The 18420-nt window shown below is 57.2% G+C and overlaps 1 protein-coding gene across 1 annotated transcript; it reads right to left on the bottom strand.

Moving 5' to 3' along the window:
• Positions 1 to 4826: 4826 nt before the first annotated feature.
• TEKT1 (tektin 1) lies at positions 4827 to 18197 on the bottom strand. Its single transcript, NM_001003097.2, has 8 exons — positions 18018 to 18197; positions 16685 to 16891; positions 13683 to 13848; positions 12598 to 12726; positions 12145 to 12288; positions 11037 to 11259; positions 5396 to 5592; positions 4827 to 5074 (listed from the first exon to the last, which is right to left on the bottom strand). The coding sequence occupies exons 2-8, from the start codon at positions 16872 to 16874 to the stop codon at positions 4867 to 4869; spliced, it is 1257 nt and encodes a 418-aa protein (NP_001003097.2). The 5' UTR covers positions 16875 to 16891; positions 18018 to 18197; the 3' UTR covers positions 4827 to 4866.
• Between the last annotated feature and the right edge of the window lie 223 nt (positions 18198 to 18420).

Genomic DNA, 18420 nt, shown 5'->3' with positions numbered 1-18420 from the left:
GACCCTGGAATTCCGAGATCAAGTCCCACATTGGGTTCCCTGCATGGAGCCTGCTTCTCCCTCTGCCTGTGTCTCTGCCTCTCTCTGTGTGTCTCTCATGAATAAATAAAATCTTAATAAGGGCAGCGTGCTGGGAGCTGGCAGTCGCTCCTGCAGGAGGAACCCGCCCCCTGACTACCACACGGGGTACCTGCTTCTCCCCATCCCCTCTACGCCCCATCCCTGCAGGGCTGCACCAGGCCGGCTGTGAGCACCTGCTCCTATTTACGAAGGATCTTTTTTTTTTTTTTTGAGATTTTTTTTTAAATTTATTCATTTGTGAAAGACAGAAAGAGAGAGAGAGAGAGAGAGGCAGAGACACACGCAGAGGGAGAAGCAGGCTCCATGCACTGGGAGCCCGATGTGGGACTCGATCCTGGGTCCCCAGGATCACGCCCCGGGCCAAAGGCAGGCACCAGGATCCCCTACGAAGGATCTTAATGTCCTGGGAACAAGGTCCTCGTGTGGCATTCCATGAAAAAAGCAGGACGCACAACTGAGTCTGCAGCAGGATATGAGCCCTGCACAACACGGTCACCAGGTCGGGTGAAAGCACAGAAGAGCTACCCCAAAAACATTAATAGGTGTTGCCGGGTGGTGGGATTGTAGGTGGTTTTTATTTTCCTTTTTAAGCTTTATCCTATTTCTCAAGTTTTTACAAGGACTGTGTGTTAGTTTTTATAACAGGGAGGGAGGGAATCACGTGTGTTTTCAATAGGAAATTATAAATTCTTGAGCCCAGGTCCCAGAGCTGTACTGCTGCTGGGCTTTTGAGATTTTTGTGCGTATATTTGTATATAGGTTTTTCTTTTCCAATAGGACCTAAAATAATAAAATTTCACAACACCTTTGCCAAGCATCTCATGCCACGTGGTTTGTGTGGCCTCTGGTTTGCTGTGTCGGCGTTTGTGCCAGCCCGTGGGCTTCTGTCAGGGCTTCTGCTCATGCGGGCTCCCCAGTTCCCAGCACTGCCCAGTCACGGCATGGGCAGATCACCCCGCAGCGCCGTGGGGTCGGTGGGCCCCTGCCTCACCAGCATTCAGGACAGACCAACACAGGCTAGGGGAAGGGGTCCCCCCGTGGGAGCTCCCCAGTCATGTGCGGACGGGGTAAGGGCCTTGGGAACAGGAGAAGCATGGCCCGCTCAGGTGAGGGGGAGGCTCAGCTGGAACGCAGACCGCCTGGGAGGCTGCTTCGTTGACTGATGATTGATTGACTGATTGATTCATTGATTGACTCACTGGTGTGGTTTCTTCTCCACATGCACTGGTTCTGGTCAGCTTCAACTCCAGATGCAGAATCGGAGCGTAGTGAGCTCCCGCACAGAGACCACGTTCACGTTTTATGGTCACGCTTTCTGTCAACGAGTGGGTTGGGTTTGCAGGTTTGAGAACATCACATCTGGCTTGATGGCTGACCTCCCTGCTTCTGCGGTCCGTTGTGATGTCGCACGCCGCAGCGCGGTCCCCAGAAGACTCCAGAGAAGGAGTGAAAACCCACGTAATGTCTCAGTATTGTGGTCAGAATAGTCTGGCCCCTAGAGCCCTGACGGCAGGTGTTAAGGACACGGGGATGCTGAGTTCCGGGATCAAGTCCCACATCGGGCTCCCTGCATGGAGTCTGCTTCTCCCTCTGCCTGTGTCTCTGCCTCTCTCTGTGCCTCCTCATGAGAGGAACGGAGGCAGCACCCGGCACAGGGGAGCCGCCCTGGGAGGATGCAGCCCGCGCGAGGTCTGTGCAACCACAGACCTGTGTACACTTACACAGCCACAGACTTGTGACTTCCATGTGTCCCACTCATCTGTGCCATCGTCTTCCAGCTGGGGCGCAGAAGCCCCGCACAGCTGTGGGTCTGCTGAGAGTACCTGGTTGGTTCTGCGCGGAAACACGCGGGTGCGACCCTGTCTGGGTTCTGATGCCCTGGTGGCTGCTCTCAACTACTGGGGGTGCGTGGGTAGCCCAGTGACAGAGACGGGGAGACCTTCCAGCCGGGAAAGGAAGGTGGGACCCCTGACCCCCGGGCAAGGTCACAACCACAGGGCAGGGTCTGCCTTTGGAAAGACTTCTGGGGAAAGGCCTTTGACCATCTGGGCTAACGTCCCCACCCCGCAGCCCTGGGTCCACTTGGGCCCACTTGGGCCCCTGGTGGCTGGACACCATGTCCCTCACGCACAAAGCTGGGATGAGGCCCCACACACTGAACCGAAGGGTCAATGGCTACTTGGTCACTTGGGCATGAACCCGCCTCCCTGGCTGCCAGCTTCCATGTTGCACATGGGAACATGACCGCGCGCCTGTGGAGTCTGCTGTGACCTTGGCTTTAGTGTCGTTAAAGAGAAAACAGGCTCGGAACAGGAGGCGGCTAGTCGGGAGTCACATGGGTGGCTAACAGAGCCCACACCCGTCCCGGGTCAGCCCGCTGGGTTCTCCCTACCATCCCAGCTGGACCTGGGAGGGTCCCCAGAAGTCGTGCAAGGAGATGGTCCCCGCTTCCCTGAACCCTCATAACAGCTGTGGCAGGCGGAGGCCATCATCCCGCATTCAGAGCTGAGAAAACGGAGCTAAGGAAGAAGAACCCGTTCAAGGTCCGATGCCCAGGAAGCGTGGCGAGCGCGCACGACAAAGCTGTACTCTTAATTACCACTGACCACCTCCCGTGGCAGGATTGGGAGTCGACACTGCAAATGCAGGAAGCACAAGGGCGTGTGGAAGATCCACGAAGACCCCAGTTTGAGTACGTGTAGCCTGGAAATGCCACTGCAGGAGGGGGCTCGGGAAGGTTTTTCAAGCTAAGTAGATACGAATACAGCTTCATGATGTTGTTGGGACAATGGAGGTCATCATTCTGGGAAAAATGTCGCCCACTGTAACCAAGGGAAGCAATCATTTATCAACACAAAACACCCCTCTCGGGGTCCTGACGCCACCCCAGAGAGGGCCTCGCAGATGCTCCTGCTTCCAGAACTGGATCCGCCGACTCCGGTTCTGCTCCCGGTGCTGCGGGATGATGAACATGACCCCATCCCTTCCCATCAGCCCAGGACAGGCTCCAGGAGACAGGGCCTGGCCACAATCCCACTCACTCGCTCTCCGTCAGGCAAAGACCCTTTTGACCTGCGATCTCACCTCTGTTGGCAGCACCCAGTTATTTTCCAGGTAATGTTTCATTCTCACCCGTCTCCAGAGAAGGAAGACGGGGCCTTGGTCACCAGCAGCAGGATACTGTGCCCACAACGTGGACGCTACGGGCAATTGATGCACCGCGGCTCGGTGGGCTTCCCCATAGACGGAGGCCACTCATCAGGCTTTACTCGTTTCCTTGTACCCACGGGGCACCTTTCCAGGCCTCGCCCCAGGTACGTGACCGGGGCTCACATGAACCAGGTAGAGTGACCGGGGCAAACCCAAACCAAGGAGAGCGACTGGGGCTGACCTGAACCAGGGAGAGGCCCTCAGAGCTGTTTCCACAAGGGAAGGTGTCCCCCCAGAGTCCCCACACCTCGTGTCCACATCCTCTGGGGCAGCCCCTAATCCTGCTGGGTCGGCCTGAACTCTGACCTTCCCCATAAGCTGGGAGGGGCACTTGACCTTCCAGCCAGAGCAGAAAGCGCCCCCAATGTCCCCAGGACCAGGAGGGCCTCATGTCTGCTCATCGTCACTTGGGAGGTGATGCTCGGCCCCTGGTGGGCAGCTCAGCCTCATAGAGGGCCTCTCTCTCCCGGGTTAGAGATGCCCCTCGCTGGCCGCTGAGACTCTCTGGATCAAGGAGCACCTAGACTGTGACACGGTCTACATGTCAAGACACCACGTGTGCAGCGGGCCAGCCAATTCGGGGACACCAAGGATGGGAAGGGCTCTGGGCCATCTGGCCAACAGTCACTTCGAAGGTGACCCTAGGCATGGGAGGGGCTTGGCTGGCTCCAGGGAAGGTGCCCCCCAAGCATGGTGGCTCTGCAGGAAGGCACATGGACAAGTGCCCCACACCAGGAAGGTGACCCTGGATGTCAGGACTGAGTGGACAGGCAGAGGCAGGGGCTGTTACCAGCAGCTCCTGGGCCACACAGAGCCCCATGGGGTGGGCGCCAAGGACCCTCGACCCCGCTTTGTCTCCACAGCCTACACTCCTAGCCGCTGAACTGAATCTGTGGCAGGAACGGAGGATGTTTTTTCTGGTTTTACAGTTACTTGAGAATGAAAAAAAAGAAAAATGCTCCCAATGATTATTGACTGGTCTGGAGACCAACAGCAAACATACATGTTTACACTCAGGAGGGAAGATCCCAGACAGCCCAGCCCTGGAGCTGGAGGGGGCATCTCCCTATCCCCCCTGCCCCCCTCTTGCCCACAGTCCTGACACTGCGGCGGCCCCCAGAGTAGCCCCCCACCCACGACCCTACGCACCCCCCCCGACAGGAGCCACCCATTGACGTCCCAGGAACTGGAGGGCCCTGTGCGTCCTCTTCCCTTCTCCCAGACCCAGAGGGACCCAGACATTTGGGGGCTCCAGGGCCAGGGGTGCAGGGCTTGTGTCACAAGCAGGACAAGATGGGGAGCTGAGTCAGGGATGCAGACCTGCACTCCACTGCCCCCAACTTGAACGAAGCCTCCTGGGCCCTGGACGGCTCCCCAGGGCCTAAGAACGGCCTGTGGGATGTGGGCACATGGGGACCTAACTCGGGCCAGCGCTGCCCCACCAGCCCCCCGGGCCTCAGCCTCCAGGCCCCACCCAAGCCTTGGGGCCCCTCCTGCAGGCCCACTCCCCCAAATGAGAGTGAGGTTGGTCCAGGGACGGTGACCAGGGTTTAATCAGTGTGTGAAGTGCCATCCTCAGCAGATGGTGTCGGGGCGCAGGCCCCTGGCCCACTGGCCTTGGTCGCCCCCATCCCGCAGGGGGATGGACTTCCTCATGTGGGTGCAGAGCACCTCGTCGATGTAGATGGTGTTCTCCTTGACCTGGACTTCCTCCTGCAGCGCCAGTTGCCGGCGGTTCAGGCCCTTCAGCTCCACCTGCGCCTGTGCCAGGGCCTCCTTCAGCCTGAGGGAGGGACAGTAGGGCCCGTTCGGTCCACCCTTCCCTCAGGGTGAGTCCCTGAGCTCAGGACCAAGCCAGTGGACACCCGGCCACCCCATCTCCTCACAGAGATTTCAGATCTGAGGCCACCACCAGCCCTCAGGAGGGAAACCCCAACAAGGGCCCACGTGGAAAACTGTGGGTCATTACTGAAACTTCAGGATTTGGGCTCCAGACAGATTTAAACTCCGGGACCCGTTTTCTGTGTTTAGTGGAGAACGGGAGTCCTGGACCCCAGAGCCACCCCCGCGCCCCCTGGCTGCCTCGCCGGGGCCGTCCACCTACCTTCCGACATTCTGGGCAATCTCGCCGACTTCCTTGACCAGCCGGTACTGTGCGACATCGCGGCACAGCTCTACGTTGGGCCTGCGTGTTCGGGTCTCCAGGCGCGTGTGAGCCACCTTGGCAGGCCCCTCTTGATCAAGGATGGCCTTCTCCAGAACCGTCATGTTCTTCTCCTGGCATGCGATCTCTTCCATGACCTGACGGAAGGGCACGAGGACGTGAAGGTGGGCCGTGCTTCTCAGACGCCGCAGCAGACACGCTGAGGGCTGTGTGGTCACGTCAGACAGTGACAGGGGACCTGAGATGCGCCCAGCTGGGCCCTGCAATGCGCCTGACCACCCCTCCACGCAGCAGTGACTGCTGGTGGCCAGGGGCCTCGCCCGCCCTCGGAACCCCGGGGACGGAATGGACATGACCGGCCATTGTTGCCTCATCCCCCCTGGGTGGGGGGTGGGGGGGACGGGGAAGGACTGGGAAGCTGCCGGTGGACCTGAGCCCACTTCCCTGCACATCTGCACGTTGGCACGCGGTCCCTCTGGAGGCCTGGGTGGCTCCCCACACAACTGGTTCCCGCTATTCTTTCTGGTGGCTTTGTGCACAGGAAGACACTGCTCAGAAATTACTTGGGTATTTAGATTAATGTTTAACTAGTTTAAAATCTTATTTTTTAAAGATTTTATTTATTTATTCACAAGAGACACAGAGAGAGGCAGAGACACAGGCAGAGGGAGAAGCAGGCTCCCTGCGGGGAGCCCAACATGGGACTCGATCCCAGGACCCCGGGGTCACACCCTGGGCCAAAGGGAGATGACCAACCACTGAGCACCGCCGGGTGCCCCCAAAATTTATTTCTTCTTTAAGCATTTTTTAATTTTTCACTTTGCATCCTGGAGATTCCAAGACACACGCAGTTGACAGGATAATGACCTCACGAGCCCGTCATCAGCGTCGGTGACAACCAACACACAGCCATTCTCTCCCGTCCCAACCCTGCCCATCAGCTCAGTCATCGTTAACAAAGCCCAGGCATTATGTCACGTTAGTCTTGAATTGTTGAGCACGTGTCTTTAAAATGTAAGGTTCTCTTTTTTCCTTTAGCAAAACGACAATATCTTTATTATGCCCCCCAAAATTTTTTAGTATCATGTAATACATACGGTATTCAAGTTTCTCTCATTGTCCCATATTTTAAGAGTTGGTTTGTTCGAATTAGAACCCAAATGAGACCTACATGTTGCATTTGGTTTTCTGAACTTTTCCTATGCTTTCCTTTTATTTTATTTTTTTAAAGATTTAATTATTCATGAGAGACAGAGAGAGAGGCAGAAACATAGGCAGAGGGAGAAGCAGGCTCCATCCAGGGAGCCCAATGTGGGACTCGATCCTGGGACTCCAGGATCATGCCCTGGGCCGAAGGCAGGTGCTAAACTGCTGAGCCACACTCAGGGGTCCCCCTCCTTTTATTTTTTTTTAAGATTTATTTGAGAGAGCATGGGCAGGGGGAGGGGCAGAGGGAGAAGCAGAGTCCCCGTTGAGCCCCAGGCGGGATGCAGGCCTCGAACCCAGGACTCCGAGATCACAACCTGAGCCAGAGTCAAGAGTCAGACACTCAACCGACGCAGACACTCAGGCACCCCTGCCCTAAGCTCAGCGTCCAGATGCTCCCGCTTCCAATTTAGTTAAACTCCTTCACACTTGGACACCTGGGTGACTCAGTGGTTGAGCATCTGCCTTCAGCTCAGGACATGACCCCGCGGTCCTGGGATCGAGTCCCAAATGCAGTTTGACTGTTACCAACACTCGGGGTTGGTGCAGAGTGTTTGTCACAGCAGGTGCGCCCAGCGCAGGGCTGGTGGTACAGTGACACCCTGAGAGTTTGAGGCATCCCCACAGACCCGGTCACGACTCGATGGCTACCCAGGGCTGGCCCTGCCGCCACATGGGGACAGCGCGTTCATTAGGCCGAGGCAGGAAGAGCGGGCTGAGACACAGGGAGGGGCGGCCTTGTTAACCAGTGACACTGCAAAGCCTCACGTCTCTCACACAATGGCACCGCGGGGCTGAAAGCGCAGCACCCCAGCTGCCCCACACCAGCCACCTTTCACCAGATTCCCCAAGTGCATGGAAGGTGGTGACCGGAAACGGGGGACGTTTAACACAGATATCCCCTCCCGGCAGGATCCCTTCACAAAACATGGAAACAAGGCGCCACCCTAGTAAGACCATCCGCCCACCACGCAGGATGGCCACCTGCTGCCCATGAGCTCAGCACCTCGCCTTTGACCGCGGCGGCTGAGGATGGGGCGGGAGGGGGGTATGCAGGGCGACAGCCGCTCGGAGGAGCTGAGGGCGTGAACCTGCGTCGGCAGTCCACAAGAATCGAGGTACATGACTTCGGATGGTCCTCCCGGGCTCTCCACGCACGGCCAGGCGCCCTGATGCCCTCGATTGTGGTGGGTGCGCGGCGTCCACACTGCTTGCAGCAGTGACAGGCACAGCCTCCGTGAGTAGCCGAGCGAAAGCCACAAGTGGAGGTGTTTTCCCGAACATGAGACAACACGGACTCAGTATGACCGGAAGCGCTGAGCAGGAACTGGTGTGAACAGAGCCTGCGGGGCACGTCTGCCGTGTTAACCGTCACAGAGCACTTTGCAGGCAACACTTGCGGGGTCGGGTGCCACTGAACCAGGGGTGCCAGTGTCCTCATCCTGAGCTCCTGGGTTCGCCTACCATGCACGGGTGCCTTGTGGTCAGGGGTGGAACCCATCCTCCCCAATGACTCAGCACCTGAGGGTTTTCGCAGAGATGAGGTTTCCCTCTGATTTACTCCCACTCGGGGCCGAGACGGAAGTGCTTCTGACCAAGAACCATCCTCAACCACTACCATCAAACATGGAATGGCTGTCGAAATCAGCTTTTGCTGAAGCTTAGTATTTCTTAATGAAATATTTTTTTAAGATTTTATTTATTCATGAGAGACCCAGAGAGAGAAGCAGAGACACAGGCAGAGGGAGAAGCAGGCTCCCTGCGGGGACCCCGATGTGGGACTTGATCCCGGGACCCCGGGGTCACGCCCTGAGCTGAAGGCAGGCCCTTACCCGAGCAGTCACCCAGGCATCCCTAGGATTATTCCTTAATGAATCCAGCCTATAATCACGTGCAAAGCTTGCACTTGTGTAAAGCCATTTCAGCAACTTCCCAGGTTGGAATCCCGAGCAGTGTGGGTCTCACAGCTTTTTGCACCCCGTGCTGTGGGAAATTAAAACAAGGAGCTAGATCTCCACTCCCACAGTAGTGTGCAGCACATCTGTTTCCCAAAACAAGGGAAAGAGGCTCCGTGAAGAACCCACACCCACAGGTTGCTCTTCTGGGGCAAGAGCCGATCCCGACAAAAAGACATTTTCAAGGATGAAAGGTGTAAAAGTCTTGTTACGAGTGAGCGTCCTGATGGACCAGCCTCCAGATTACGACAGAAAACACTAACTCTAGAGAACTACCGCCTGTGGTCTGTTAACCTGTACTCCGAAAACCCAGACTCAAGCGTTACTGCTTGATCATCGGTGTTGGCAACGACCATATGTAGACATCTGTTTTCTTTCTCACATTATAAATCCCTACAGAATTCCCTGATTGTCACCTCTCCACCCACCAAGCCTAGGAAGGCTTTTCTCTGACCCTTCACAGAGGTGGTTTGCCATCCCCTCGAGATGACTTAACCCTGGGTTATAGTCAACGTTCTTTTTCCTACTTCTCCATCTCGCTGAGGCTAAAGTACACCCAGTGAGGAAACAGATGTGTCTCCAGGCACAAAACAAGGTCAGCCCACTGTCCCCTCAGGGGACGGTCTTCTCGGCCTATGTCTTCTGGCTGCAGGTTAACCGGGGGATATAGAACTGGGTCCCTGACCCTGCCGCTCATGGAGCAAGGCCACTCACCCACTGGGGCAGCGATCGGCGACCCCGTGGTACATCCCCTGCCTTCGCCTTGGGATCCTGCCTTTATCCCTTGGGCCACGACTCCTCTGAGTGTCAGTGTGACTGCATGTGACTTGTGGGCTTTGGGGGAGGGCGTCCCATCCCCAGGGCTGCGCCAGCACCCACAAACCTCACCCCAACCAGACCGGCTGAAGTGCAAGACACGCGTCTGCTTTCAAAGACATCACTTTACAGAAAAGACTGTAAAATACATCGTTAATCGTGTACGCTGCTAACACACTGAAGTGGTATTTTCCATGTGTTGGGTCAGACAAACCTGTTTCCTTCCACAATTTGTGAGGCGAATGGCACACAGGACTGCATCTGAGTCCTCTTCTGGGGCAGGGCTACCCAGTCGTCCTGCCCGTCCCTCCCACACACGAGGCCACAGCATGGACCACTCCTGTCTGGTTCATCCCACCCAGCATGACCCAGGGCATCGCCACGGCCTGTCCCGACCACCCAGTGGGTTCCTTGCGCACCCTCAGCCCTGCAGGTCCTGGAATCTGTGGGACCCAGGACTGGCCTCTGCTTGCCTTCCAGCCTCAGACTTGCCCCTCAAGGCCCAGACACGTTCCTACCCCACTGGCAAGCCCTGTAGCTCTTCTGTGGACATTATCATCATCATCATCATCACTGGCTGCTGATTTGTACTGACGACAGATCACGTGAATCACACACATGTGTGTGCGAATCTGTGTGCCGTTCATATGTGACTGCGTGATTCTGGATTTGTGACCCGAGCAGTCTGATTTAACTCCAACCCACCCCAACTGGTGAGTACTGCTGCCCCTACTTCGCCAATGAGGTAAATAGAGAATGGAGCTTAAATGTATCGCATATATTTCTAATTTCCTGTATATTATGACATTTTGACACCATAGAAATACTGCCAGGCGCAAGAGCCTGCCTGTCCCTGGGCCAGTCAGAGCTTGGCACCATCCATGGGCCCAGCGGGCTGACCATGAGGGCAGGCTGACTGTCCAGGGCTCTGAGGGCACAACTCCTCTGCCTTCTTTACCACTCAGGCAGGCTCCAGGAACTACTGAGGCCACCGGTTGTCACCTGCCACCCTGATCCCCTCCCAGTTAGTAGAATGCAGGGGGCCTACGAGACCCACGCCAGGTAGCTACTTCCATCTCCGAGTCCCTGGCGAGGCAGGAGGCCAAGAGCCTTCCCCATGCCTGGATCTGCGCCCCTGTACTTTCTTCCAAACCCACCACCTATGCTCTGCATCGGGTGAGAGGAGCCCCGGTGCTGGCCCCATGGCCCTATCGCCGAATACCCAGGAAGCCTGCCCACTCACTGCTCAATAGGCAGCTTGAAACTGAGCCTGGTGGAAGCATTTACACAGCAGTCCACACATGCTAAACATCAGGACTTGGTTCTGAAGCCCATCCAGTGGCACACCCGGGGAGGAACAGGAGGAGCCAGAATCCCGGCCCCGCGGTGGGGTTCGCAGTCACTGTGCTCAGGGAACATCAGGTGTCAGCCCTGTACAGCCCAGGGAGACATCTCACATGGGACGACCTGAGGTCCAAGGTGGGGCAAAGGCCCCTCCATCCCCCAAGGCCCAAGCCCTGTCATTAAGAGGCAGACATGTCGACAAGCCCCACGCCCCAGGGACCCGGGAGCACACACCTGGCCTGGCTGTGTGGGGAGCTCACCTTGGCCAGGTGGGCAGCCAGCTGGTCCCTGGCGGCCTTGGTCTCCTTCAGCCCCATCTGGAATGCCGTGTCCACCATGTCACACTGCCTGCGCAGGTCGTCAGCTGTCTGGGACAGGATCCGGTCCACCAGGGCCTTCAGCGCCAGGGAGTTGTTTCTCTGCCTGTTCGCCTTCTCCACATTGGTGTTGGAGAAGTCCAGCCAGTCCTCCAGACTCACGGAGCTGAAAGGGGACCCACATGTTCCCTCAGGGCGCATCTGGGTGGCAGAAGACTGCATGCAGAGGACACAGGGCCAAAATGCACAGGGGCTCAGCCTGCACCCCCATCCCCCCGCCATGGCCGGGAGCACCCAGAACGTGTCTCCGTCTCTAGGCACAGCCCATAGTGGCCGTCACTCTGGGGAAACCACCCTGCCTGGGGTCAGGCTCTGGGCCCACCCTGCACACACAGCATCGCCCCTCATCCCCACGAGACTTCGCAAGCCGCCCTATGGCCCCCATGTCACAGAGGAGGGAAACTGAGACTGGAAGCCTGCATCACCTGGGCAGGGAGCACGGGTAGGGACAACGTGACGGCCCAACACTAACGACCATGGATTACGGCCCAGTGACTGGAATGGGATCCTATCTTTCCTGACAGAACGAGTGAGTGAGTGAATGAATGAGTGAATGAGTAAATGGCTAGTTTGACCAGGAATCGCTTCTGCAGCAACAGGAGAGTCTCAGCATAAGGTCAGGGGAGGAGGACACGGAGGGCAGGCAGCAGCTGTCGGGGCAGAACCAGCCCAGAGGTCAGCCTGTGTGGATGGCTCCTGTGCTGGGCTCTGGGGACCGTGGGCCGCCTACCCACCCGCTGCACTTGGCCCACACACGCCAGCAAGGCCACGGCTGGGATCCATGAACAGGGCCTGGGCGCACCATGCACTTGCCACCCCAGGCCAACGCCAGCACCCACTGTGCTGGAGGAGAGGCTCTGGCAAGGCTGCCTCACGAGGAATCCGCATGGTCGCGGGTCCAGGAGCCTCAGATGGCCTGCAGCCTGGCTGAGCGGACCTGCTGGGGGGTGTGCGGGGACGGGACACAGGGACAGGAACGGGACCCACTCACTGTGGCTCAACTCTCACAACACTGTCCGAGTAGTAGATGCCTGGGGAGTTGTTGTTGAGGGAGAAGCAAACATCGTCGATGGTCAAGGCCACAAACTTGTCCTTCAAATCCTTCTCTAGGTTGTACTTGGCGGAGCGGTTCAGCCTGGGGAGGAGGGCAGAGGTGCGTCTCCCTCCGCAGTGCCCACAGGATCCAGGGGCAGGGATGGGAGACTGGGAAGCCGGCCGAAGCCAGTCTGGCATAGGCGCAATCCCTGCTCCCCTCTGCCGGGTCCCCCCATCCCAACCCCGGGGCCCCAGTTCAAGAACCCAGCCCGGATCTTAATGTTCCTCTGCCAGCCGAGAGCTCGCTGCCCGGTGCTGATGGGAGGGGCCAGAGCCAGGGCAGGAAACGGCCCCTGGGGTGCCACGGGGTGAGCCCAGCCACCCCCACACTGGGGCCTCACAGCCGCACCTGATCTGCTCAGTCACCTCATCCAAGGTGCGGGTCAGCAGGGCCATGACCCCGTGGATGACCTCAGCCTCCTTCAGCAGCTCCTGTTCCACCTCATCATGCACCAGGTCGATGCCAATGCGCTTGTCCCTGCCCAGAGGAGGGGGCCGGTCAGCAGCCAGGTGCGCGGGGGGCCTGTCCACGTGACGCTGTCCCAACCTTGGGACGGAGGAGGACCCGGACGCGAGTCGGCATCTGTGACATCCCCCTCACCCTCTGGAGCGGGAGCAGCGTCTGTGGGTCAGCGACCCCGGTCACAACTACACCAGGTCCACTCCCCAGACTCCTCCTTCTAACCCGCTCATTAGAAAAGGCTCCTGTGACCTCAAATCGCCAGACATGTGCCCCCTTCCTGGAAACAAGACCCGGTCCTCACGGTTCTGAGAATCTGAGCCCAGAAAGGCGCCCTGTGCTGGCAACAGGACTGCGATGCCCACGCCCACCCAGGGTGTTCACTGCACGTCCCCAACGCCCTGTGGCCGTTTCATGCAAATATCCTAACTTCCCCTTGGAGTATAGGGCCTGCAGCTCTGCGGATGAGACCAAACTCGTCCTCCAGGAACCCACCCACTCTGCCTATCCAGAATAAAGACATCAGGCTCCCAGGTTCTGCTGGTGTGGCCTGGTGACCAACCTCCCGTCAACGGGAGGCACACAGGGAATACCTAATTATTCCTCCTTGCTGGACATGGGAAGGAACGGCTAGAGCTCTGGCAGCCGTCTGGAGTCACGAGGTCACACGGGAAGTGAACCCATGTGGCGGAGTAGTGAGACCCAGAGGCCTGGAACCCTAGCACTGTGCCAGCCCTGCAGCGACCACCTCCAGGCCCCCTAACTCTGAGAGAGGACGAACTGCCTGATTTAAATTCAGTGTTACTTCAGTCCCCTGAGTCCCTGCAGCCAAACCTTATATTTAAGTTAAGGTAGTGAAGAGCTCTTTCAGCTGCCAGGCATGGATTCCGCACCATCCACCACACCCCCCGCCACACCTGTCCCCGTGGCCCCCTATCCCCCACCCCAGGCAGTGACTCTGGAGGACCCCCCACCTGTATTCCAGGCACATCTGGGTGATGTGCAGGGGCTCCTTCAGGCTCTCCAGGGCGTTCTGCAGCCTAGTCTGATAAGTGAGCAGGTCCTCTGTGGTGCACACTAGCTGCTCCAGCTTGTCATCCAGCTCCTTCTTCCAGAACCTGACTTCCTCGAGTCTCTGTTCTGTGGCACACAAAGAAGCATAGGGTGCCACCAGCTCCAGGGTGAGACACCACAGGGCCATCCTCAAACCACGCAGGGGCCCCTGTCCAGGGAGTGCTGGTTAGGGGTGTGTGGGGTGGGGGCGGCAGAGGGAGGGAGGGGCCCCTGCTGTACCAAGTCAGCATCTAATTTAATGCAAACATCATCCACGCACATGACTCTAATTCTTCAATGCCGGCTATTTTGAAGAACTTGATTTTGTCAAAGATACAGATGTACGTCGTCTGAGTCGTAGGAACAGTGAGAGTGTCACAGCTCTTGGACCTGTCCACCCCCAACTCCCACTTTCTGGGAGCAACTGCATTTTTTTTAAAGACTGATTGATGATTTTAGAGGCAAGGGTTGGAGGGGTGGAGGGAGAGAGCGGATCTCCAGCAAACTCTCGGCTGAGCACGTGGCCCAGGCTCCATCCCGGGACCTGAGATCATGACCTAAGCTGAGATCAAGACTCAGGCGATTAGCTAACTGCACCTGCTCCCAGGCGTCCCAGGAGCAATCGCTAAGAAGCTTAAGAAAATGCTTTCGGAATTCCTTCGGGCATTTGCTCACAGCACTATTTATTCTGATCAGTTTTAGTGGCGTCCACCAATCTCCTGTGACTGAAAGACCAGCATTTGCTCTTGAGCCACAGGCTCCTGGTGCGGCTGCCTTGCACATCCTGTTACAGAAGAGCTTCACACTGTTTATACACAGCAAACACGTAACTGCTATTCACACCCGAGCCACACACTGTGCTACCATCCACATCATCTCCCGCACAATTTTCTGTTTGTGTTTGGAGGGGCTGGAAGCTGTGCTTTTTGTTTCATTCTCCAGATGCTCATTACAACACTCCAGCCCACCAAGGAACCCACTGGCTTTGCTTCCTCCCAGGACCTCTGCCCAGGAGCACTTTCTCCTCCTGCCCACGCAGCCCACTGGCTGCCTGTTCTAGAACATTCTCAGCCTCGCACCTGCCGCCGTCCCCTGCCCAGCTGTCATCTGCTCCTGCTCATGCCCCATCCACCCGCCGAAGGACGCCCTCCTCAGAAATTTTTGAAAGCATGCTGGCCTGAAAATGCCTTCATTCCACCTTCATCGTTTGGCTTTGACTGTGTGTGGATTCCCAGGATAAAGGTGATTTTCACCAAGAATTTTGATGACGGGGCTTCATTTCCTCGTCTCCAGAGCTCCTGCGGAGAGGGCTGATGCCGTTCTGAGTCCTGATCCTCTGCATGCGACCTGCAAGCCTTCCAGGGGTCTCCTCTCTATTTTCCTGGTGTCAGCCTTACTCCATCATGAAGCCAGATGCCAGAAACAGACCCCCAGCTCTAGGGGGTTTCCTAGGATTCCTCTGCAGACAGTTTCCTCTCTTCCTCCTCTCTGCGCCCATTCTGGAATCTCTGTTGGATAAGGAGCCTCCCTGTGGGTCCCGATTCTCACCCTTCCTCTCTATTATCCATCCATCCATCCCTTTGTCCTTTTTTCCCTTATTTCCTGGAGATTCTTCAACTTTCTCTTTCTTTTTTTTTTAATTTTTTTTTTTATTTACTTATGATAGTCACAGAGAGAGAGAGAGAGGCAGAGACACAGGCAGAGGGAGAAGCAGGCTCCATGCACCGGGAGCCTGATGTGGGACTCGATCCCGGGTCTCCAGGATCGCGCCCTGGGCCAAAGGCAGGCGCCAAACCGCTGCGCCACCCAGGGATCCCTAACTTTCTCTTTCAAACCCTCTTCTGATTTTCACAAATGTGCTCTCGTATTTTTAATTCCCAAGGATGCGTTCTTATTCCCTGAACGTTCTTTGTTAAGACTCTCTTGTTTCATGGATGCAATGCCTTCTCCAAATTTCCTGAATATTTTATGGCATATTTTTTCTTCTGCTGTGTCTGAGTGTCCTGCTAGAGGCTCTCCTCAGTGTCTCTAACCCTACCTGAGTGTACTTGAGATGACGATGCTAGCGTGCTAACTGGAACCTCTCTATGCAGGGTCAGGGCTTGCATGCCACAGCACTTGGATGTCCAGAGTAACCAGTCAGCCTGAGTGTCTCATTGAATAATCCCCAGGGGATTATGGTACATAGACCCCCTCGTGGGTTTCCCCACAAACACATCTGCCAATCTCCCAACCGAGCACAGAAGCCCAGCTACCAGTGTCCCAGGAAGCAGGGGGCAGAGGAATTAGTGCAAAGTGAAGAGGTTCATCACATCCTTGGCCTTGAGCCTTCCGCTGGGGGGAGGAGGGGCCAGGAGTGGGCTCTTCACAGGCTTCCAGCCAGTCTGGTCTCCAGTCCCTTCCCTCAGCTTCCAGCTTCAGAGGTAACCTGATGCTTCTGATTTTGAGCATCTCCAGGTGTCTGCAGTGTGAATGTGTGGCAGGCAGTGGCCAGCATCTCTGGTCCCCACCCACGCAGGATCTCTGCAGTCCCTACATGTGTAGCCACCAGGCCTTCTGCTTTCTAGCTCCAGAAATGTGTCCCCATCCTGGGATCGAGTCCCGTACTGTGCTCCCTGCTCAGTGGGAGGTCTGCTTCTCCCCCTCCCTCTGCCTGCTACTCCTCCTGCTTGTTCTCTCTCTCTCTCCTCTTTGTCAAATAAGTAAATAAAACCTTTTTTTTTATCCATAAAAAAAGGAATGATGGAGGGCTGGAAAGCAGGATGGGTTACGACGCATCTGTCTCAAGGCAGTGAAGTTAAACACAGAACCTGAGCGATACACACGTGTCCCCCCTGTATGCCACTACATTGCCACGCCCGAACATGGACTGCAAACGTCAGCACAGCTCCGCCTCACCATCACATCCAGGCGTGGGTCTTACCTAGTTTCTTGTTTACATCGCTCTGAGACTTTCTTGTGGTCTTTTCAATCTCATCCACAAGCCTCTGGCTTTCTGCCACCAGGCGTTCGGACCGGGACCTTTGAGCCTCTGCTCTGTGGTACTGGTTCTTGTTAGCGATGTGCCACTCTTCAGGCAAGAACTTGGGTGGAGGTTGGAGGAGTTTGGCCATTTCTGCTTTCCAAAGTCCTGGTCACAAAGGCAGACATTCATTTAGTTTCACCCAGAGCAGTATGTCCTTTTTTTATGTGTTTGTTCAAGTGTGATATACGTACCAAAGAAGTGCATACATCATCATCATCTGTACACACAATGAACACATTGGTGCAGCCAGCACGTCAGCTCCCTCCTGGTCACCACCCTCCACCCACGTCCCCACAATGTGACCACTGTTCCCACTCTTAACACTAGAAATTGGTTTTGGTGTTTGGGTTTTCACGTAAATGGAATCACCCAGCGTGTACTCTTATATCTGACCTCCCTCACCTGACATTACGGTGGTAAGATTCATCCCGTTGTCCACAGAGCTGTATGTAGCCTGTGGGTTCTGCTCCTGGGCAGTACGCCGCCGCCAGTACACCACACCCACCTGTCTCTCCTACTGTGTATGAGTATAGGGGGTTCCAGCATGGGGCTGTTGTGAGAACGCTAGGATGTTCTCACACGTCTTTCGCTGACCACAGGCACCCATTCATCAGAATGGCTGGGTCCTAGGCAGTGTTCACTTTTAGGAGATTCTGTGGACTGAGGAACCCAGCGATGTTTCCTGAACAAATGAATACCTACGGCCATCTGTACACCGAGAGCTGGGTGTGGAGCCTACTCAGCAGGTGATACAAAACCTCTGAACCCTCCGCAGGACAAAGGAAAGCCAGAAGGTGGCCGCAAGTGGGGGAGAACACCTGCTCTCCCCACCACCGCACCTGCTCCCATCCCGGCACCTTGCTCCGCATCTGCTCCTGACCACCGCCACACCTCCTCTCCCGACCACCGCACCTGCTCCCCACCACCTCCTCACCTGCTCTCACCACCTCTGCACCTGCTCCCCACCACCTCCGCACCTGCTCCCCACCACCTCCGCACCTGCTCCCACCACCTCCGCACCTGCTCCCCACCACCTCCGCACCTGCTCCCACCACCTCCGCACCTGCTCCCACCACCTCCGCACCTGCTCCCACCACCTCCGCACCTGCTCCGCACGCAGCACCACTCCTTCCCCACACACACATAGCTTCCCGCCCACGCCCCTCAGGACCCGGGCCTCCCAGCATCCCATGGCTCCCCGAGTCCGTCCGGGTGCGGACTCAAAACGCACCCGAGCAGCCCAGGGGAGGTGGAGAGGAGGCCGGCGGGGGCTGGCCGGGGTTCCAGGCAGGGGGTCAGAGAGTGGGCCGCCTGCACTAGCCGTGGCGCCTTCGGGAACCGCTGAACACAGGTTCGCACCCCACCTGCAGCTGCGGCCCCCGCAGACCCGGCGGGTAAACCGCGCGTCTCCGTGGCAACCGGGGACGCGTCACCCCGGCGAAGGGGGCGGGCCGCGGCCGGACGGCTCTGCGCAGGCGCAGACCTGAGGGCTCCCTGCGGTCCCCACCCCCAGCGCCCGCGCTGGACCTCGGGCGGGCACAGCGGCCACAGCCCCAGCCTGCGGGCGGGGGTCGGGAGTAACGAGCCCGGCTCTGCCATGACAGGACAGCGCTCGGGACGGGTGCTCTAAGGCT

The sequence above is a fragment of the Canis lupus genome, chromosome 5, assembly GCF_011100685.1.
Source record: "Canis lupus familiaris isolate Mischka breed German Shepherd chromosome 5, alternate assembly UU_Cfam_GSD_1.0, whole genome shotgun sequence".
In the NCBI taxonomy this organism is placed as follows: domain Eukaryota; kingdom Metazoa; phylum Chordata; class Mammalia; order Carnivora; family Canidae; genus Canis; species Canis lupus.
The sequence above is the reverse complement of the archived record's forward strand: the minus strand, read 5'-3'. Positions and strand labels throughout refer to the sequence as shown.